The sequence below is a fragment of the Pristiophorus japonicus genome, chromosome 11 (genome assembly GCF_044704955.1).
Source record: "Pristiophorus japonicus isolate sPriJap1 chromosome 11, sPriJap1.hap1, whole genome shotgun sequence".
Classification (NCBI taxonomy): Eukaryota; Metazoa; Chordata; class Chondrichthyes; family Pristiophoridae; genus Pristiophorus; species Pristiophorus japonicus.
This window is the reverse complement of record NC_091987.1, coordinates 334,353-357,844: the sequence shown is the minus strand read 5'-3', so window position 1 is coordinate 357,844 and position 23,492 is coordinate 334,353. Positions and strand designations below refer to the sequence as shown.

At 44.3% G+C, this 23,492-nt stretch overlaps 1 protein-coding gene across 5 annotated transcripts in view; it reads right to left on the bottom strand.

Moving 5' to 3' along the window:
- LOC139275951 (C2 domain-containing protein 2) overlaps nt 1–23,492 on the bottom strand; it is a 111,946-nt gene that overhangs the window by 5,850 nt on the left and 82,604 nt on the right. For 4 of the 5 annotated variants that reach the window (XM_070893192.1, XM_070893190.1, XM_070893195.1 and 1 more), the window contains 3 exons: nt 21,389–21,502; nt 9,366–9,493; nt 8,026–8,344 (listed from right to left, as the gene is read on the bottom strand). In XM_070893192.1, the coding sequence (XP_070749293.1) occupies nt 8,026–8,344; nt 9,366–9,493; nt 21,389–21,502 (561 nt within the window). The remainder of the gene's footprint in view (nt 1–8,025; nt 8,345–9,365; nt 9,494–21,388; nt 21,503–23,492) is intronic. The other variant, XM_070893194.1, reaches the window with a different exon arrangement.

Below are 23,492 nucleotides of genomic sequence, written 5' to 3'. Positions count from 1 at the left end.
ATACCCCTTGATCCCCCGAGTAATGCATTTAAGGGGAGGCTAGACAAGCATGAGGGAGAAGGGAATAGAGGGTTATGCGGATAGAGTTAGATGAGGAAAGAAGGGAGGAGGCTCGAGTGGAGCTTAAACACCTGCATGGACTGGTTGGGCCGAATGGCCTGTTTCTGTGCCGTATATCTGATAAACCAGGCTGGAAGAATGCACATGCACGAGGAGGTAGTGGAGATACTGGATGGGATAAACATTGATAAAGAGGAGGTATGAGAAAGGCTGGCTGTGCTTGAAGTAGATATGTTACCAGGACCAGCTGGGATACATCCTCAGATGTTGAGGGAGGTAAAAGCTGGAAATTGCGGAGATACTGTCCATAAATTTCCAATCCTCCAGATACGGGGGTGGTACCAGAGGACGGGAGAATTGCAAATGTTACACCTTGTTCAAAAAAGGATGCAAAAATAAACTGAGCAACTACAGATCAGTCAGTTTAACCTCGGTAGTGGAGTAGATTTTACAAACAATAACCTGGGACAAAATTAAGAGTCACTTGGACAAGTGTGGACTAATTAAGCATGGATTGGGTCAAAGGCAAATCGTGTTTAACTAACTTGATTGAGTTTTCTGATAGTTCCAGGGATGAGGGACTTCAGTTACATGGACAGACTGGAGAAGCTGGGGCTGTTCTCCTTGGAGCAAAGAAGGTTGAGAGGAGATTTGATCGAGGTGTTTAAAATTATGAGGGGTCTAGAGAGGGTAGAGAGAGAGAAACTGTTCCCATTGGCAGAACGGTGGAAAACCAGAGGACACAGATTTAAGGTGATTGGCAGAGAGGTGACGCAGTGAGTGATTAGGATCTGGAATGCACGGCCTGAAAGGGCGGGGGAGGCAGACTCAGTCATGGCTTCCAAAAGGGAATTGGATAAGTACCTGAAGGAAAAAGGGACTAGCTGAAGTGCTCTTAAAGAGCCGGCACGGGCTCGACGGGCCGAATGGTCTCCTTCTGTGCTGTAACCAGTCTATGATTCTACGTTAAGTTAGAACAGCATCAGGCTCACTGCAATACTTCTTAGAACAGAAGAACAAAAGAAATAGGAACAGGAGTAGGCCATATGGTCCCTCGAGCCTGACCGCCATTCAATATCATGGCTGATCCGATCATGGACTCAGCTCCACTTCCCCGCCCGCTCCCCATAACCCCTTAGCCCCTTATCGTTCAAGAAACTGTCTATTTCTGTCTTAAATTTATTCAATGTCCCAGCTTCCACAGCTCTCTGAGGCAGCAAATTCCACAGATTTACAACCCTCAGAGAAGAAATTCCTCCTCATCTCAGTTTTAAATGGGGCAGCCTCTTATTCCAAGACCATGCCCTCTAGTTCTAGTCTCCCCCATCAGTGGAAACATCCTCTCTACATCCATCTGGTCAAGCCCCCTCATAATCTTATACGTTTCGATAAGATCACCTCTCATTCTTCTGAATTCCAATGAGTAGAGGCCCAATCTACTCAACCTTTCCTCATAAGTCAACCCCCTCATCCCCGGAATCAACCGAGTGAACCTTCTCTGAACTGCCTCCAAAGAAAGTATATCCTTTTGTAAATATGGAAACTAAAACTGCACGCAGTACTCCAGGTGTGGTCTCCCCAATACCTGATATAGCTATAGTAAGACTTCCTGGCTTTTATACTCCATCCCCTTTGCAATAAAGGTACACAGCCAGCTAGGGAATGGAAGACCAGCAGGAAGAGCAGTGCAAGGAAGGTAGTGCAGGGGTCCCCTGCGGTCATCCCCCTGCAAAACAGGTACATCGCTTTGGGTACTGTTGAGGAGGATGACTCATCAGGGGAGGGCAGCAGCAGCCAAGTTCATGGCACCGTGGCTGGCTCTGCTGCACAGGAGGGCAGGAAAAAGAGTGGGAGAGCGAGTGATAGGGGATTCGATTGTAAGGGGAATAGATAGACGTTACTGCGGCTGCAACCGAGACTCCAGGATGGTATGTTGCCTCCCTGGTGCAAGTGTCAAACATAAGAACAAAAGAAAAGAATTAGGAACAGGAGTAGGCCATCTAGCCCCTCGAGCCTGCTCCGCCATTCAACAAGATCATGGCTGATCTGGCCGTGGACTCAGCTCCACTTACCCGCCCGCTCCCCATAACCCTTAATTCCCTTATTGGTTAAAAATCTATCTATCTGTGATTTGAATACATTCAATGAGCTAGCCTCAGCTGCTTCCTTGGGCAGAGAATTCCACAGATTCACAACCCTCTGGGAGAAGAAATTCCTTCTCAACTCGGTTTTAAATTGGCTCCCCTATATTTTGAGGCTGTGCCCCCTAGTTCTAGTCTCCCCGACCAGTGGAAACAACCTCTCTGCCTCTATCTTGTCTATCCCTTTCATTATTTTAAATGTTTCTATAAGATCACCCCTCATCCTTCTGAACTCCAATGAGTAAAGACCCAGTCTACTCAATCTATCATCATAAGGTAACCCCCTCATCTCCGGAATCAGCCGAGTGAATCGTCTCTGTACCCCCTCCAAAGCCAGTATATCCTTCCTTAAGTAAGGTGACCAAAACTGCACGCAGTACTCCAGGTGCGGCCTCACCAATACCCTGTACAGTTGCAGCAGGACCTCCCTGCTTTTGTACTCCATCCCTCTCGCAATGAAGGCCAACATTCCATTCGCCTTCCTGATTACTTGCTGCACCTGCAAACTAACATTTTGGGATTCATGCACAAGGACCCCCAGGTCCCTCTGCACCACAGCATGTTGTAATTTCTCCCCATTCAAATAATATTCCCTTTTACTATTTTTTTTCCCCCCGAGGTGGATGACCTTGGGATGTCTCGGAGCGGCTGCAGAGCATTCTGGAGAGGGAGGGTGAACAGCCAGTTGTCGTGGTACATGTAGATACCAATGATATAGGTAAGAAGCGGGAAGAGGTCCTACAAGCTGAATTTAGGGAGCTAGGAGTTAAATTAAAAAGTAGGACCTCAAAAGGCAGTAATCTCTGGATTGCTACCAGTGCCACGTGCTAATCAGAGTAGAGGGAGCAGGATAGTTAGAATAAATACGTGGCTTGAGCAGTGGTGCAAGAGGGAGGGATTCAAATTCCTGGGACATTGGAACCAGTTCTGGGGGAAGTGGGACCTGTACAAAAGGGACGGTCTGCACTTGGGCAGGACTGGAACTGATGTCCTAGGGGTAACATTTGCTAATGCAGTTCAGGAGTGTTTAAACTAATATGGCAGGGGGATGGGAACCTATGCAGCGAGATAGGGCGAAGTAATATGGAGTCAGAAACAGATGGTAGAAAGGTAAAAAGCAATAGTGGAAGGCCGAGTAAACAAAGGCAAGAAACAAAAAGGGCCCACATCATAATTCTAAAAGGACAAAGGGTGTTAAAAAAACAAGCCTAAAGGCTGTGTGTCTTAATGCAAGGAGTATCCGTAATAAGGTGGATGAATTAACTGTGCAAATAGATGTTAACCGATATGATGTGATTGGGATTACAGAGACGTGGCTCCAGGATGATCAGGGCTGGTGTGGAAATGTATTTTTATCTAAGCCGATACCACACGGTATTTGTGTGCCCTTTTTAATATATAACAAAATGGAGTTCTGGTCCTTCCAGAAATTTCTGCATAAAGCAGTCGGTTTGCATAAATAGCTAAACCTGGTTTGAGATGGCTGATAGCCACCAGACAGCTAGGAGGTAAGTCCTGCTGAGACAAGTACCCCCCCTATGGTGCTCTCCTATTGTCTATACGACACCAGTTCCACGCCACCCCCCCCACCCTTTTCGAAGTACTCAAACCACCAGCCATTATCTCTTGTTGAGACCTCATCCATTTGAAGCAAACAGATAACTGACTAGGAAACTGGACAATCCTGACACAATGCAAGACAGGTAATAGCTCATTACCACACTCTCATGGAGTAATGGCCGGCTGGCCAACTAATAACCCTGACAAAAGGAAATATCTGGAAACCATGTCAGGACAAGGATGTAGTAATTAACTCTTTATCTGTATTCACTGACTGCAAGACAGCGCCAATACACAGGGTGAGGCCATAACTTGGGTTTTACTGTATAAATATCTTGTGAAACTGTACCATTTCGGAGGTGTTCACTTAGCCATTGACTGAGTGTGACCTGCCCCTTGCTAGCAAGTAAATTAAAGAAACTTCTGCCGGAGCTGAAAGTGTCGGAGTCATTTATCGGAGGTCGAGATTTCGACACTGGGAACTCAACATCCAGGGGTATTCAACATTCAGGAAGGATAGAATAAAAGGAAAAGGAGGTGGGGTAGCATTTCTGGTTAAGGAGGAGATTAATGCAATAGTTAGGAAGGACATTAGCTTGGATGATGTGGAATCTATATGGGTAGAGCTGCAGAACACCAAAGGGCAAAAAACTTTATTTTTGAGTTGTGTACAGACCTCCAAACAGTAGTAGTGATGTTGGGGAGGGCATCAAACAGGAAATTAGGCGTGCATGCAATAAAGGTGCAGCAGTTATCATGGGTGACTTTAATATGCATATAGATTGGGCTAACCAAACTGGAAGCAATACAGTGGAGGAGGATTTCCTGGAGTGCATAAGGGATGGTTTTCTAGACCAATATGTCGAGGAACCAACTAGGGGGGAGGCCATCTTAGACTGGGTGTTGTGTAATGAGAGGATTAATTAGCAATCTCGTTGTGCGAGGCCCCTTGGGGAAGAGTGACCATAACATGTTGGAATTCTGCATTAGGATGGAGAATGAAACAGTTAATTCAGAGACCATGGTCCAGAACTTAAAGAAGGGTAACTTTGAAGGTATGAGGCGTGAATTGGCTAGGATAGATTGGCGAATGATGCTTAAGGGGTTGACTGTGGATGGGCAATGGCAGACATTTAGAGACCGCATGGATGAACTACAACAATTGTACATCCTTGTCTGGCATAAAAATAAAAAAGGGAAGGTGGCTCAACCGTGGCTATCAAGGGAAATCAGGGATAGTATTAAAGCCAAGGAAATGGCATACAAATTGGCCAGAAATAGCAGTGAACCTGGGTACTGGGAGAAATTTAGAACTCAGCAGAGGAGGACAAAGGGTTTGATTAGGGCAGGGAAAATCGAGTACAAGAGGAAGCTTGCAGGGAACATTAAGATGGACTGTCAAAGTTTCTATAGATATGTAAAGAGAAAAAGGTTAGTAAAGACAAACGTAGGTCCCCGGCAGTCAGAATCAGCGGAAGTCATAACGGGGAACAAAGAAATGGCAGACCAATTGAACAAGTACTTTGGTTCAGTATTCACTAAGGAGGACACAAACAACCTTCCAGATATAAAAGGGGTCAGAGGGTCTAGTAAGAAGGAGGAACTGAGGGAAATCCTTATTAGTCGGGAAATTGTGTTGGGGAAATTGATGGGATTGAAGGCCGATAAATCCCCAGGGCCTGATGGACTGCATCCCAGAGTACTTAAGGAGGTGGCCTTGGAAATAGCAGATGCATTGACAGTCATTTTCCAACATTCCAGACTCTGGATCAGTTCCTATCGAGTGGAGGGTAGCCAATGACCCCACTTTAAAAAAAAAAAGGAGGGCGAGAGAAAACAGGAAATTATAGACCGGTCAGCCTGACATCAGTAGTGGGTAAAATGATGGAATCAATTATTAAGGATGTCATAGCAGTGCATTTGGAAAGAGGTGACATGATAGGTCCAAGTCAGCATGGAGTTGTGAAAGGGAAATCATGCTTGACAAATCTTCTGGAATTGTTTGAGGATGTTTCCAGTAGAGTGGACAAGGAAGAACCAGTTGATGTGGTATATTTGGACTTTCAGAAGGCTTTCGACAAGGTCCCACACAAGAGATTAATGTGCAAAGTTAAAGCACATGGGATTGGGGGTAGTGAGCTGACATGGATTGAGAACTGGTTGTCAGACAGGAAGCAAAGAGTAGGAGTAAATGGGTACTTTTCAGAATGGCAGGCAGTGACTAGTGGGGTACCGCAAGGTTCTGTGCTGGGGCCCCAGCTGTTTACTTTGTACATTAATGATTTAGACGAGGGGATTAAATGTAGTATCTCCAAATTTGCAGATGACACTAAGTTGGGTGGCAGTGTGAGCTGCGAGGAGGATGCTATGAGGCTGCAGAGTGACTTGGATAGGTTAGGTGAGTGGGCAAATGCATGGCAGATGAAGTATAATGTGGATAAATGTGAGGTTATCCACTTTGGTGGTAAAAACAGAGAGACAGACTATTATCTGAATGGTGACAGATTAGGAAAAGGGGAGGTGCAACGAGACCTGGGTGTCATGGTACATCAGTCATTGAAGGTTGGCATGCAGGTACAGCAGGCGGTTAAGAAAGCAAATGGCATGTTGGCCTTCATAGCGAGGGGATTTGAGTACAGGGGCAGGGAGGTGTTGCTACAGTTGTACAGGGCCTTGGTGAGGCAACACCTGGAGTATTGTGTACAGTTTTGGTCTCCTAACTTGAGGAAGGACATTCTTGCTATTGAGGGAGTGCAGCGAAGGTTCACCAGACTGATTCCTGGGATGGCGGGACTGACATATCAAGAAAGACTGGATCAACTGGGCTTGTATTCACTGGAGTTCAGAAGAATGAGAGGGGACCTCATAGAAACGTTTAAAATTCTGATGGGTTTAGACAGGTTAGATGCAGGAAGAATGTTCGCAATGTTGGGGAAGTCCAGAACCAGGGGTCACAGTCTAAGGATAAGAGGTAAGCCATTTAGGACTGAGATGAGGTGGAATTTCTTCACCCAGAGAGTGGTGAACCTGTGGAATTCTCTACCACAGAAAGTTGTTGAGGCCAATTCACTAAATATATTCAAAAAGGAGTTAGATGAAGTCCTTACTACTAGGGGAATCAAGGGGTATGGTGAGAAAGCAGGAAGGGGGTACTGAAGTTGCATGTTCAGCCCTGAACTCATTGAATGGCGGTGCAGGCTAGAAGGGCCGAATGGCCTACTCCTGCACCTATTTTCTATGTTTCTATAAAGGCCAAGATAACATTGGCCTTCCTGATCACTTGCTGTACCTGCATACTATCCTTTTGTGTTTCATGCACAAGTACCCCCTCAGAGAAGAAATTTCTCCTCATCTCGGTTTTAAATGGGCGGCCCCTTATTCTAAGATCATGCCCCCTAGTTGTCTCCTCTCCCCAATAACCTTCCAACACCGAGTCTACACACACATGAAGGATGGCCACTTAGCCGAGATACTGGAGGGCCCTGTACAATCACACCAGCAAACCCTACTCGATCTGAAGTAAGTGGGATGGGCGGGGAAAAGAGAAAGAAAGTTTGGCAAGGGAGCGAACAAGGGTGAAAATTATCCTGCTTCGGAACAATTCAAATCAAATAGTTGCAGGGGTTTTCCTTCCTTTTGCCGACTAAGGTGAGACAGACAGACAGCTGGCTCCCAGGCCCGTCAATCCCACTTCCACTTTAAAATTCTCTCAAAAGTTTCTCTCTCTCGCAATGCCTCCCCCCTCTCCCGCACATTCCTCCTTATCTGGTGCTCGCTATTAACTGAACCTATATTCTCAACCTGGCACAATGCATTGAGGCAACAGGCCGCTAAGGTCTTGTACCAGATCAATCCCGTGTGTCAATGGTGAGCATTAATAGACTTTCCACACATAGCAATTTTTTTTGTGAAGTCCCTGAACCTCTGCAAATTTGTTGGTGAGGGGAATGTAATGATTTGCACTGAAGTCTCAAACAAAAAAATCTACGCAACAAGACTTCGGTCCCAAAAAAATCTATCAAGGCCTACTTCCTTCCCTCCCCCACCCTGAAACTTTGGAGAACTGGAGCCATTCGGCAAGGGATACAAAAAAAAGATGTACACATGGCTCTGCCAGTTCTACCATTTAAGAGGATTAACACAATGCCACGACTCTGGAGAGAAGAGATTCCAGTGGATTCCAGATGAAGGTGGCTTTTCATTTCTCTCCAAAAAGATTTAAAGGACCCATTCCAGATTTTTGGAACTGAAAAAGAACACTTACCTCTGGATTTTTTCATAGTTCCTGCTTCCGAGCCACCGATGGAAATATTGGACCTTCGTTCAAAATCCAAGTCTTCGCGAGAGCCATCGTTCCACTGGCTGAACTGGCAATCAGCTCGAATTGCGGGTGCCATGGACAAAGCTCCTTCGCCAGCACAAAGCTCAGTCTCGGGTGAAGCACCAGTTAATATTTTTTCTGAAGACAGCCCAGCGATGCATTCGGAAGAAGAGTGAGGATGGGGTTCCTGCCTGAGGGACGCGTCCATCGCAGCTGCGTAATCAGCCGATAGGGTCGTTTCATCGTCTACAGACAAGGGAGCCTGGAGGGCAAAATGAAAAATAACCTCTTCAGATTTTGAATTGCTTGCAACCAATTCAAACAAAGGACTAAATCTGAACTGAATACTCAGTGCCACCAAAGCAAAACTATCAAAACCTTTTCCCTTGCACCACTAAATGAAATCCCAGGAATTGGAATCATTGAGAAAACATCCATCGTGAAGTCTGACAAATATGCAACATACATTTTGAGAAACCGAGACAAGACTTGGTGAAACTCACGTTATCAGCGACTTACACAAGTAGTGGCCCTTTTTTCGAAAGAAACAAAAATATTTCTACCAGAGTGCTGAGAGTCTAATTTGCATACAAGTCTCCCAACAGGACAAGCGAAGCAAGTTACACACCATCCCAATTTGAACATGCATCATTTCTTCATCGTCACAGTCACCATCTCAGAAATACCCGTCTAACACCATTGCAGGAACACCATCACCACAAAGACTGAAGCAGTTCACGATGGCCCATTACCAGCTTCTTGGGGTAACTAGGGACAGACAATAAACGCGGCTTTGCCAGCATTGTTCACATCCCAAAAAACAAATATAAAAAACATGTACTATACCACCTTGGTTTTGTGCCCTAGCAGCATTTCTACAGTGTGCACTGTAATCACGAGGGGCTTCAACATTTTACACCTGAACTGAAGGGGAAGACAGACCATCGGGTCCAGCAATGCTAATCCCACTTCTTGCACTGCCCTCAACACCAGTAACATTAATTCCTAACCAAAGAAAAAAAATAACCCCAAAAAAATGACGAATATGACCAGAAAAACCCTCCCCAACTCGACAAGGCAAACCAAGCAATCTGCAGGAGACCACAATTACCCATTATGCATCATATTCCACACAAAATATAAATCACCCTCCCCCCTCCATAATAAACACCTAAAACGAATCCCAAATTTGGAAAGCATAGACATTATTTGAAAAAAGAAGAAAATTAAATTGTTAACTAATGGAGAGGGGTAGCTAATCCCAAACATGATACAGCACCTACCTTTGCAACACCTGAAATTACAATTGTACTTTTCTTGATAGGCGATTTCAACCGATGCTTTGCGGACTCAGTTAGTTGTCGAATCGCTGCTTCAGCCACTGGATCAGTGCCACTCAACTGCAGGAGCTCTACAAGAATTTAAAGATTCAAATCAATGCCGGTATCCGTGTGGTTATCACAATAAGAGGTGACCAAAACAACCTACACCTGGTACAACTACAACTGAATCCCAAGTTATAGATAAAGACCAACACAAAAGCAAAATACTACAGATGCTGGAAATCTGAAATAAAAACAGAAAATGCTGGGAACACTCAGGAGGTCAGGCAGCGTCTGTGGAGAGAGAAAGAGAGTTAATATTTCAGGTTGCGTTCTGACGAAGGATCATTGACCTGAAACATTAACTCTGTTTCTCTCTCCACAGAAGCTGTCCGACCTGCTGAGCGTTCCCAGCACTTTCTGGTTTTATTAGACATAAAGACCATTCCCCTGAACTGGCTTATTCCTTTCGAGGACACCATGCCCAAGACCCACTGACGATCTTCGTGTAGGGACAGCCGCAACCAGTGTCCCTTTATTTCCGGCGGAATTAGAAATCTCACTTTTTGTGCATAGAATAACGATAACATTGGCTACATTAAGGAACAGGCTGCTGCCCATGTATGGTATAGTCAAGTCCATCCATATCCAAGTACTTCATTGTAGAATGCTTTAAAAATTCGTGGCAAACTTTGGAATTTAGCAGGCATTAGATCAGCAATGAATGATAGATGGGTATGGAGAAAGGCAGAGTTTGACCCTTCCTCAGTGACAGAGTTGCCAAACATCTCCCTACCGAGGGACAAAGATCAGAGCTTCCCCCATCAGGCATCTCCTCAAATCTGTCTCGAGAGCTGAATTTGCCAAAGTGCTCGGATAGTCTGCCCACCCTCTGCTAGAGATCTGGGACAATTCAGAGAGATTAATACAGTTCCCATCTTTTTAGATAGGAAGAAAGGACTTGCATTTCTAAAGCACCTTTCATATCCTCAGGACGTCCCAAAGTGCTTTACAGCCAATGAAATACTTTTTTTGAAGTGTAGTCACTGTTGTAATGTAAGAAACACGGCAGCCAAATAGTGCACAGCAAAGTCCCACAAACAGCAATGTGATAACGACCAGATATGGAGGGATAAATGTTGGCCTGCGACACTGGAGAGAACTCCCCTGCTCTTCTTCGAAAAACTGCCATGGGAGCTTTGATGGCCACTCGGGAGCAGACAGGGCGGGGCCTGGGTCCAAAAGATGACACCGTCGACAGTGCAGCACTCCCTCAGTACTGCACTGGGAGTGTCAGCCGAGATTTTGTGCTCAAGACTCATGGGACTTGAGCCTACGACCTTCTGACATCGAGACACAAATACTACCCCTGAGCCATGGGGGACACCCAAATATTGGCGTCATTAGTTTATAACCTTCTTTGAATCATTATGCTCATTTATTTGAGTTTGAATCCTTGAGTTTTGTACCAACACACCTAAAAAGCAACTTAACTGAACCGGGGGTAAGGAGGGGGGGGCGAGGAAGGGTGAAGAGAGACACTTGTTGATTGTTTGATCACCATGGTTACCTAACTCGAAGGACACTGGACAGTCGAGCCCTAGCTGGTCAATGAACTGCCAAGCATGGGCTTTGCACTTCCTGCCAGAATAAAAGCACAGTGGCTAGCAGTAATGAGCTCACGAGTACAAAGAAAATGGATATGAGCAAGTGAGACATGGATGAAGAGACACAACAGGGGAGTAGATGCTGTGCTGAAAATATGATTTTTCTTTTTAAGTTGAATTCTGTTTAAAGCCAGTGTACATTTTGAATGCCCAGTGCCTGAAGGGGTGAGCATAGTTACATTATATTTCCTTCCCATATCCAGCTGTGGCTGTAATTTAATCCCAATGGTTCCCTCAATGCTGCTCTGTACTGGACATTAGAAAAGTGCACTAAACTTAGGATTTCTCATTCCATTCCACGGGGAAATGTCTCGTTTTTTTTTTGCCTTTTTGTAAATCAAGGAAACAAAGTTGAATTATTAAAATGCAAACAACATTAGGACTGGAACAAGTCACTAGGTCCTTTTTAATTACATGGTATTTATAGCACAGAAACAGGCCATTCAGCCGAACTGGTCTATGCTGGTGTTTATGCTCCACACGAGTCTCCTCCCGCCCAAATTCATCTAACCCCATCAACATCATCTTCTATTCCTTTCTCCCTCGTGTCTTTATCTAGCTTCCCCTTAAATGCATCTATACTATTCGCCTCAACTACTCCCTGTGGTAGTGAGTTCCACATTCTCACCACTCTCTGGGTAAGGAAGTTTCTCTTTAATTCCCTATTAGATTTATTAGTGACTATCTTATATTTATGGCCACTAGTTCTGGTCTCGACCGCAAGTGAAGACATCTTTAAGATTATGAAAGGGTTTGATAGGGTAGACGTAAAGACCTTTGTCAGCTCACCTCTCAGGCCTCTCTTTTCTCAAGAAAAGAGCCCCAGGCTGTTCAACCTTTCCGGATACATATAGCTTCCAGTTCTGGTATCATTCTCATCAATCTTTTTTGCACTTTCTCTATATCTATTTTATAATATGGAAACCAGAACTGTTTACAGTACTCTAAGTGCAGTATAACCAAGGTTCGATACAAGTTTAACATAACTTCTCTGCTTTTCAATTCTATCCCTCTAGAAATGAACCCAGTGCTTTCTGTATGCTTAAAAAAAAAGCGACTTTATTAACCTACATCACTGCCTTAGTGATGTGTGTCTGTACCCACAGATCACTCTGCTCCTCGACCCCATTGAGACACTACTTTCCAAGGAGTATGCAGCCTCTTTATTCCTACCAAAATGTACCACCTCACACTTATCTATCCAATTACACACCAATTCCGCAAGTGTATGAAGGTCATTTATTTGTCGTGGTCCCCCTCTGTATTGACACCATTCAGTGTCCCGTTCCCCCCGCCCCACCCAATCTGGTGTTATCTGTAAATTTTGATCCACATGGTCAGTCTAATCATTATTTAGAAAATACACAATGGTCCAGATTGAGTTACACCTTCAATAACCTGTCCTTTTGTTTAAAACAAAAGTTCTGCCAGCACCCATTTCCCCCCACTTGTGTTCCCTGGTATTTGAACAATTTTCCTGAACAGTAAATCTGTAATTACTGTAGTTGCGTGGTCAAACCAACACTTCCTGGTCACATCAAATGCTTTGTTGCAGCACTGAAGGAACAGACTCAGGATTAAGCAATCTAGGCGATTGCAGCATCAAATGTCATTTTCACCAGTCATTTAAAATTAACTCCAGATTCACCAAAATCACCAGTTTTAGGAGCAATATATATTTGAAACACAAGAAAAGTCAATCACAATGAGACACCTTTCATTCCTTTACTAACCAACTCAGCTGAGCATCTAGCTCCATTTTGAATGCCCTTAAAGACAAGTTGATTTCACTCAACAAATCATTCACCCAACAACTTTGACCAAGGATGTTTCCCCACCCCCACCCCATATAACCACGTCGATGTCCTCTGATCCTACTATGCCAACTTTCATTGAAGCAGCAACAACGTGAATTTGTGTGGCACCTTTAATGTAGTAAAACTTCCCAAGGCGTTTGACATTTTGGGTTTATCCTTTAAAACAAATTTAAAAAAAAAGAGAATCATTACTTAAGGGTGGCAAATCTCAGGGATGGAAGGAATCAGGCTACGGGAGGAGATATTGGGGTAGAATTTGCATGTGAACGATATACGCCAGTATTCATGTGCAAAATCGGCCAGTAACCTGTGGTGACAGAGATACCCAGTGAAATGTGAATTACCGCCGGTAGCTTTGCAAAAGCAGCATCTCGCACTGAACCTCCCGTGAGTTTCATCAAGTTGCTGCACCTGCACATAAATTGCCCAATAACCATGCCACAGAAAGTCAAGTCCAGCAATTAGTAGCGCAAGTAGCCTTTTAACAATGTGGTAATTGTTAACGATGGCTAATCAACCCCTCTGGCCCAGAAAGTGAACAATTAAAAGTGTGGAGTCTCATTTCTTCAGGTAGTGAATTGTTGGAGATTTTAAAAATTTAAAATTTTAAAATGGGAATTTTTTTCTTTAAACTTTTCATTTGTTTCTTTACTCTCTCTCTCTCTCGTCTTAATCTTTCCCTCTCTTTCTGTACTTGATTTGGCACTGAATTCACCCTCCTTCCTCAGTTTATTTCTCAATCCTTTAATCTCATTGGTTAAGGAGATACAGACTGTTGCTCCCGTCGTTCACCAAGGTTTTACCAAAACATTTTTGCGCCAAAGGGTGCAGGAACAAGTCTAACTAACTGGGCATGCCTTGAGATGCCGCACTCCATTAAATCAATATTTGCATCAGTTTTTAAACAAGTGATGGTGTAAGAAAGAATGCACGTATACTAGGGGGAAAAAAAATGGAATGATTAGCAGTAACTGTGGAAATGGAAATGGTTCTACAAAAAAGAATGAGTAGAACTGGATATGGATATGTCACTGGGCCCTGATGGCATACAACCTAGGTTGTGGAAAAAAAAAAAATCAGACAGCATTTTTCAATCCTCTTTAAATATGTAGATTGTGCCACGACATTGGAAAGTAGCCAGCGTATAACACCTTTGTTCAAAAAGGAAGAGGCATAGGCTGGATAACTATAGACCAGTTAGTCTCACTCTTAGAATCCATAATGGAGCTAAAATTAGAGAGAGAATCCATAATTGATAAAATTATTGAGAATTTACAAATGCTGAAGTAAATCAAGGGTAGCCGGCACAGATTAGTTAAATTAAATTTGTAAAAACATCGGTTAGCTGACAGCATACCATGTGCCGTATTGGGCAACCCATTATAGAAAAGGACATTAAAGCCATTGAGAGTGTAGATTTACCAGGACAATGTCAGGGATGGGAAACTGCAGTCATCAGTGGAATTTAGAAACTGGGCTCTTTCTCTGCACCAGCAGAAATCATCTGAGGAAATGTTAGAGGCTTTTGAAATTATGAATAGTTTATAGAGGAAAGAGAGAAAAAGCATTTCAGAGGACCAGAGGTCATCAATCTAAGACCATCAGTTAGATTGAGGAGACCGATTGGGAGAAATGTCTTTATACCATGGGTTGTTGGAGCAGGAAATGATTCACAAAAGAGAGAGTGGCTGAGGCAGAGACCACTGCATCTTTTAAGTGAAAAGTGGATCAATATTTGAAGATATATGGGTGGAGAGATGGAGGGCGGTGGGGTTAGTTTTTGATTGCCATAGCAAAGTAATAAGCTGAATCACCTGTGTGCTCTAACCCTCTATAATTCTACTTCACATATCTGGAGGAGGTTTTCCTTCTTCACATTTATCTGTACAGCCTGATGAGCTCGAGCTTCTCCAATCTTAGCGCATAGTGTCAGCCCGTGGCCAGCACTGTCACCTCCACGTTAGAAGGCTGTGGGTTCAAGTCCCAATCCAGAGACTCGAGCACAAACATCGAGCTGACACTCCAGTGCAGTACTGAGGGAGTGCTGCACTGTCGGAGGAACTGTCTTTCGGATGAGACGATAAACCAAGGCCTCGTCTGCCCTCTCAGGTGGACACAAATGATCCCATGGCACTATTTCAAGAGCAGCAGGGGAGTTATTCCCGATGTCCTGGCCAATATTTATCCTTCAATCAACATTAAAACAGACTCTCTGATCATTATCACGTTGCTGTTTGTGGGAGCTTGCTGTGCGCAAATTGGCTGTAGCATTTCCTACATTCCAAAAGTGACTACACACCAAAAAGTACTTCATTGGCTTGGGATGAAAGCCAATGTCGCCTTGGGACGTCCAGTAATTGTGAAAGATGCTATATAAATACAAGACTTCATTTTATTTTCATAGCTCATCTCCTTTACACGGGGCCACTCTTGTTACTCTTCTCAGCATCCTCTTGAAGCACAGTGCACAGAACCCCACATGTGGTGTAGCCCATTACACAAGAAGCTCCAGGATAACTTCTGTAGGGTTGTGCTCCATATTTCTGGCTACATAGGGAGCTCTATATTAAAAGGGCCTTGATTTCCTTATGCAAACAATGCTTGCGCATTATTTAGTGATCCAAGACACTGCAATATCATACACTACAAAAGTGACTAACCCACACCAATGGACCAGAACAAATTCTCTCCTCATTCATCATAAATTTGGTAACCACATTCAAAAATGGATGCCAGACTTGTGCAGTACATTGTTGAGTAAGTTTATAAAAAGGAGTTTTTTGTTTCCGTCTAACTATACTATACCTGACCCAGGAGTGCTCAACACTCACACCAAGTACCTAAAATGGATAAAAGGTATACAGTCCTCACTCCCTCAGCACTGACACCCCTCACACAAAATTCACTATTACTTAGTTATGAACGTACACCGATGTCCCTCTTTGGATGCTCAAACATCAATACAGGTACAACATCCCGAATCCGGAAATCTGAAAACCAAATTGTCCAAAAACCCGACATTTAGCGCATCGCAGATGGAATCATCCGAAATTACTGCCCGAAAATCGGACATTTTTTTTAAAAAAAAACAGCGCATTACAGACCTGTAATTGGTCAGAGCCTTTCGGAATGAACCTCGACCCCGACCCACCTTGACCAGGCCCGACCCGACTCTAGCGCTGTGGTGTTTTTTGCTATTTACAGGTATTGTGAATTTGTGTTGTTTGCTATTGCAACCATGTCAAAAAAGCCAACAGATACCCCAATGGGTAATACAGGTAGGGCAAAGAGGAAACATAATTCATTGTCAATTGCCAAGGAAATGGAGTTACTGCAGAGATTAGACAGAAGTGCTTCAGTGAGAAGACTGAGTGAGGAGTATGTGGTTGGAATCTCCACCATTTATTATATTAAAAAAACAAAGAACAGATCATGAAGTTTTTTGCAGAAAGTGACGTTCAGAAAGAAATGAATAAGAGAAAAACTTTGCATAAGCCTAAAAGTGATGAGTTGGATCGAGTAATGGTGGAGTGGTGCAGAGAGGAGAAGTGAAATGGTTCATTTGTCTGGCCCAATGGTGATGCAACAAGCAAGATATTCCACACAGAACTGGAGATTGAACACCATGCGACTACTCTTCAGGTTGGCTAACCAAATTTAAAAAGGCATCATGGCATCAGGCAATTGAAAGTGTGTGGTGAAAAAGCCTCAACAGATCATGAGGCAGCTGAAAGTTATAAAGGTGAGTTCATTAAACTAATTGCTGATGAAAACCTTTCGGCTGAGCAATTCTATAATACCGACAAGACACCATTGTTTTGACACTATAGACCGAGAAAGACACTAGCAATAGCAGAGGAATCGCAGCCAGCAGGTGTAAAAGACACCAAAGATAGATTGACTGTTTGCATGTGCAACTGCAGCTGGGACACATAATTGTGAGTTTATGGTAATCGGGAAAAGGCAGTGTCCAAGATATTTCAAGGGCGTGAGAATATTTCCAGTCCATTATTATGTTGAGAGCATGGCTAACCTGGGTAATTTTTCTGAACTGGTTTGAGAAGCATTTTGTTCCTGAGGTGCGTGCTCATTTTAGGGCAGCTGGCCTTGATCAAAACTGCAAAATATTCTTGCTGCTAAACAATTGCTCAGCACATTCTGATGGACATCTAGTAAAGGATAATGTCTATGGAATCTATTTACCTCCCAATGTATCACTAGTACAGCCAACGGACCAATTGAACAAATACTTTGGTTCTGTCTTCACAAAGGAAGACACAAATAACCTTCCAGATGTACAAGGGATCCGAAGGTCTAGTGAGAAGGAGGAACTGAAGGATATCCTTATTAGGCGGGAAATTGCGTTAGGGAAATTGACGGGATTGAAGGCCGATAAATTCACGGGGCCTGATAGTCTGCATCCTGGAGTTATTAAGGAAGTGGCCCAAGAAATAGTGGATGCATTGGTGATAATTTTCCAACAGTCTATCGACTCTGGATCAGTTCCTATGGGCCCAAGTTTCAGGCCGCACCTAGAACGGCGCAGCCCCGACCTGGACACCCGTTTTTCACGCCACAAAGTGCGCCTGAAAAAAAACTTAGATTCTCCGGCTCCTTGCTGGCCCTCGGCGCAGCGCAGCAGGAGCTGCAGGGGGCAGAGCTAGGTCCCTGCGCCGAAAACAGTGCCGGGACCTCTGCACATGCTCGCTACAGTGGGCACGCATGTGCAGTAGCTCCAGACGCCCAAAACTGTGTGGGAGGGGCCCGAAGCACGCAGTCCCTAGCCCTGGCCCAATGGCCTCACTGGGGCTGCGTGAATAAGGCTCCTCCCAGGCCCAGCTCCTGCTTCGACCGGACCGGACCTGACTTGACTCCCGCTCCCACCCCGCCGACCTGATCTCCGCTTCCGACCCCCCCCCCCTCCCCAACCGATCTCTGCTCCCGACCGATCATCTCCCCCTACCAACCGATCTCCCCCCCCCCACACCCCGACGCCACCTACCTGTCAATCCGGTAAGTCTAAGCTCGAAGTCTTGGGCCCGACCCGTTCAGCCTCCCTCTCCTTTCTTTCTCTCTCCCTTCTCTTCCCCCCTTCTCACCCTCACCCCCCCCCCACCCCCCCGCTGTCAGAAACACAGACACTGACATATAGTGAGAGACACACACACACAAACAGACAGACAGACAGACAGACAGACAGACAGACAGACAGACAGACAGACAGACAGACAGACAGACAGACAGACAGACAGACAGACAGACAGACAGAGACACAATGGGGGGGGGGGGGGGGGGGGGGTATCCCAGCACGCTGTTGGAGGACTCCCGGTGCTGCAGTCGGTCAGTAGAAAATGTTTTATTTATTGATTAAAAAAAAATTTTTTCTTAATTTTTTTTGATTGGTTTATTGGTTGATTTATTGATGTTTTTATCATTTATTATTGATGATGGCTCTTTATTTGTAAAACTGAAGTGTTTAATGTTTGTAAACTTCTCTTTACGCCCCCTCCCCCACGCCTGATTTTCTAAAGTGTAGACAAGGTTTTTTCGAGCGTACAAAAATCTTCACTTACTCCATTCTAAGTTAGTTTGGAGTAAGTTTTCACTGTCGAAACTTTGAAAACAGGCGTAAGTGGCCGGACACGCCCCCTTTTGAAAATAAATTCTGTTCCAAAGTGAAACTGTTCTAACTGACTAGAACTGGAGCAAACTAAATGCCGAGAATTTGAATTTCTAAAGGTACTCCATTCTATACCAGTTGCTCCAAAAAATCAGGAGCAACTGAGGCCGAAACTTGGGCCCCAAGGACTGGAGGGTAGCTAATGTAACACCACTTTTTAAAAAAGGAGAGGGAGAGAGAAAACGGGTAATTATAGACCGGTTAGCCTGACATCAGTAGTGGGGAAAATGTTGGAATCAATTATTAAAGATGAAATAGCAGCATATTTGGAAAGCAGTGACAGGATCGGTCCAAGTCAGCATGGATTTATGAAAGGGAAATCATGCTTGACAAATCTTCTAGAATTTTTTGAGGATGTAACTAGTAGAGTGGACAAGGGAGAACCAGTGGATGTGGTGTATTTGGACTTTCAAAAGGCTTTTGACAAGGTCCCACACAAGAGATTGGTGTGCAAAATCAAAGCACATGGTATTGGGGGTAATATACTGATGTGGATAGAGAACTGGTTGGCAGACAGGAAGCAGAGAGTCGGGATAAACAGGTCCTTTTCAGAATGGCAGGCAGTGACTAGTGGGGTGCCGCAGGGCTCAGTGCTGAGACCCCAGCTATTTACAATATACATTAATGATTTAGATGAAGGAATAGAGTGTAATATCTCCAAGTTTGCAGATGACACTAAACTGGGTGGCGGTGTGAGCTGTGAGGAGGACGCTAAGAGGCTGCAGGGTGACTTGGACAGGTTAGGTGAGTGGGAAAATGCATGGCAGATGCAGTATAATGTGGATAAATGTGAGGTTATCCACTTTGCTGGCAAAAACACGAAGGCAGATTATCTGAATGGCAGCAGATTAGGAAAAGGGGAGGTGCAACGAGACCTGGGTGTCATGGTTCATCAGTCATTGAAAGTTGGCATGCAGGTACAGCAGGCGGTGAAGAAGGCAAATGGTATGTTGGTCTTCATAGCTAGGGGATTTGAGTATAGGAGCAGGGAGGTCTTACTGCATTTGTACAGGGCCTTGGTGAGGCCCCACCTGGAATATTGTGTTCAGTTTTGGTCTCCTAATCTGAGGAAGGACATTCTTGCTATTGAGGGAGTGCAGCAAAGGTTCACCAGACTGATTCCTGGGATGGCAGGACTGACATATGAGAAGAGACTGGATAGACTGGGCCTGTATTCACTGGAGTTTAGAAGGATGAGAGGGGATCTCATAGAAACATATAAAATTCTGACAGGACTGGACAGGTTAGATGCAGGAAGAATGTTCCTGACGTTGGGGAAGTCCAGAACCAGGGGGCATAGTCTTAGGATAAGCGGTAAGCCATTTAGGACCGAGATATATTCAAAAAGGAGTTAGATGAGGTCCTTACTACTAGGGGGATCAAGGGGTATGGCGAGAAAGCAGGAATGGGGTACTGAAGTTGAATGTTCAGCCATGAACTCATTGAATGGCGGTGCAGGCTAGAAGGGCCGAATGGCCTACTCCTGCACCTATTTTCTATGTTTCTATGAGATGAGGAGAAACTTCTTCACTCAGAGTTGTTAACCTGTGGCATTCCCTACCGCAGAGAGTTGTTGATGCCAGTTCATTGGATATATTCAAAAGGGAGTTAGATGTGGCCCTTACGGCTAAAGGGATCAAGGGGTATGGAGAGAAAGCAGGAAAGGGGTACTGAGGGAATGATCAGCCATGATCTTATTGAACGATGGTGCAGGCTCGAAGGGCCGGATGGCCTACTCCTGCACCTATTTTCTATGTTTCTATGAATTTTGAGATCAATGAAGTGTCTCTACAAAAATGAACTCATGAGGCGTTTGCTTACTGCTGTGAACAGAGACATGGGGATAATAGCATTCTCAAAAGATTTCTCTGAAGGACGCCATATGGGCAGCTACAGATGAGTGGAATGAGGTAACTAGAAACACCTTGACTAATGCTTGGCATAACCTCTGGCCAGCAACTATGTTTAGTGAAGATGACAATGATGCTGACTTTGAAGGTTTTCATGTGTCCAAAGAGAAGAAAATGATTTCTGAACTTTTAGAATACGCAAAAGGGCTGACTTGTGAAGCTGCACTAGCATTGAATGAAGACAATGTCACAGAAGTCTTGGACATAGACAATGATGCTCCCGTTGTGCATACAGTAACATGACGAAACTGGTTTTGCGTCCAGAGGAAAAGGATAAAGCAGTGAGGATGCTGATAATCAAATGGAAAAAAGTGTCCATTGACAAAGCTATCAATCTTTGTCATGAATTAATTAACACCCTAGAGCAACAACACTTCATAAGTGAAGAGGAAATAATGCAGGTGTATAAAATCAAAGAAAAGCCTAAATTACTAAACAACTAAAATTAGTCGATATGTTTAAGAGGGTATCGCAGCAGAGTGCCCAAGAACTACAGCAACAATTTCCTACTGCTGGTCCATCTTCAACCCCAGAGCCCGCTACCCCAAGCTCAACCTCCAATTGTAACCTGTACCCATTTCTGTGCAGCCTACTTAGGAAGTAGGTCACAGGAAGAATATTATTCTTTATACATTACTTGTATTGTTTCATACCTGTACTGTTTACCAAATAAAGGCCGTTAGTCTATTTCATGCTTAGAGTACATTCCTTTTCATATATAAATCCGGAAAAATACAAAAACCAGCGTGGCCTCTGCCCGGAGGTTGCCAGATTCGGAACATTGGATTGTCTCCGAAATCTGGAAAAACCCGAAACTCGGCCCCAAGGTTGCTGGATTCGGGACGTTGTACCTACACCACTCAAACAAGAAGTCCCAGAAAAAGCACCATTAGCATCAGACAATTAGTACCTGTATCAGATGACGACAAGAGTTTGCTAACTGGTGCACCCTGTCCAGAGTTTTCCGGGGCCAAGGACACCTCATCAGCATCTTTTGCTTCTGTGGAGTTCTTTATGGGGAAGTCTGCAATATTTTTAAAAAGAAAACAGGCTTTAAGTCAAATTGTTATCACGCAATTGGCTTGGGTACTGGACTCCTACTGAAAAGGGCCCATGTATCAATCTCACAGGGTAACTGGACTGCATCTCAGTTGTCTCCTGGTGTATCAGAATCAGATTTATGGCACAGAAGGCCGCCATTCGGCCCACCGTGTTTGTGCCAGCCAAAATAAAAGCTATCCAGCCTGATCAGACTTTCCAGCTCTTGGTCCCTAACCTTATAGGTTTCAGCACTTCAGGTGCACATCCAAGCACTTTTTAAATGTGGTGAGGGTTTCTGCCTCTACCACCCTTTCAGGCCGTGAGTCCCAGACCCCCACCTCCCTCTGGGTGAAGAAATTTCCCCTCCAATCCACTCTAAACCAATTACTTGAAATCTGTGCGCCCAGTTATTGACCCATTTGCTAAGGGAAATAGGACCTTCCTATCCACTCTATCTAGGCCCCTCAATTTTATACACCTCAATAAAAGGTCTCCCCTCAGCCTCCTCTGTTCCCCAAAATAAAACAACCCCAGCCTGTGCAATCTTTCCTCATTAGATAAAATTCTCCAGTCCTGACAACATCCTTGGAAATTTCCTCTGTACCCTCTCTAGGGACGAGGAAAGACAGATTAAAAAAATATAAAAACTTGCATTTATTCCTCAACAATGAAGGTGTATGAACTGGAAGATGGTGGTGAAGTCAAGTATTGCAGGGATTGGGTGGGGGTGGGAGGGGGGAGAGGAAACGGGATAGATAGGAAGAAGCAGTCTGACAAGAATCAATTTACACCTCCATAATCTGCTGATTATGGAGCAAGGGGCACATTCCTGATTCAGACCATCCCAGCCTTGCAGCTGGAAAGGGAAGCTGGATAATAGGCAACAAAAGCAAAAAACATTTTCAAAAAAAACACAGGAGGAAAATGATGCCCATTCTACCTGCAGATAATCACAAGTTAGCAAAGATATCTGGGAGGCCATTTTATTCTTGCATTTAATACATGGCATGCATGTACACATACATTGGTGTACAGAAAGAACTGGGAATGTGTATAAAGGTCGAAACCAATGTTGCGTTTAAGCTGGCCGGCCGTGTAACGTTGTGCAGCTCCCATGCAGACAGCTCACGGGCTTCAGTAGGAAAAACCACGCACAGGCCACACATCCCCCCCCAAACATTTACGGGAACATTGGTTGAGACACATTAAAAAAGTGAATGCAAGTTAAATATCAGTTCCAACATAAGTTTTGAAAAAAGTGAAAAAGATGCTAAAAGATAGTTTTAAAAAATCTTGGCATTTTCATTGCTTTTCCAGGCACCCTCAGGTGTGGTAACATGAGACTACCTTCTCACCTTGATTTTGATCTTCTCAGCCATTTATTTCTTTAAAGAATCCTGTAACCGTCAGTATATGAAGTTTTCTTTCAATGTCTCTCCTGAACTATAGAAACATACAAACATAGAAAATAGGTGCAGGAGCAGGCCATTCAGCCCTTCTAGCCTGCACCGCCATTCAATGAGTTCATGGCTGAACATGAAACTTCAGTACCCCCTTCCTGCTTTCTCGCCATAACCCTTGATCCCCCGAGTAGTAAGGACTTCATCTAACTCCCTTTTGAATATATTTAGTGAATTGGCCTCAACTACTTTCTGTGGTAGAGAATTCCACAGGTTCACCACTCTCTGGGTGAAGAAGTTTCTCCTCATCTCGGTCCTAAATGGCTTACCCCTTATCCTCAGACTGTGACCCCTGGTTCTGGACTTCCCCAACATTGGGAACATTCTTCCTGCATCTAACTTGTCTAAACCCGTCAGAATTTTAAACGTTTCTATGAGGTCCCCTCTCATTCTTCTGAACTCCAGTGAATACAAGCCCAGTTGATCCAGTCTTTCTTGATAGGTCAGTCCCGCCATCCCGGGAATCAGTCTGGTGAACCTTCGCTGCACTCCCTCAATAGCAAGAATGTCCTT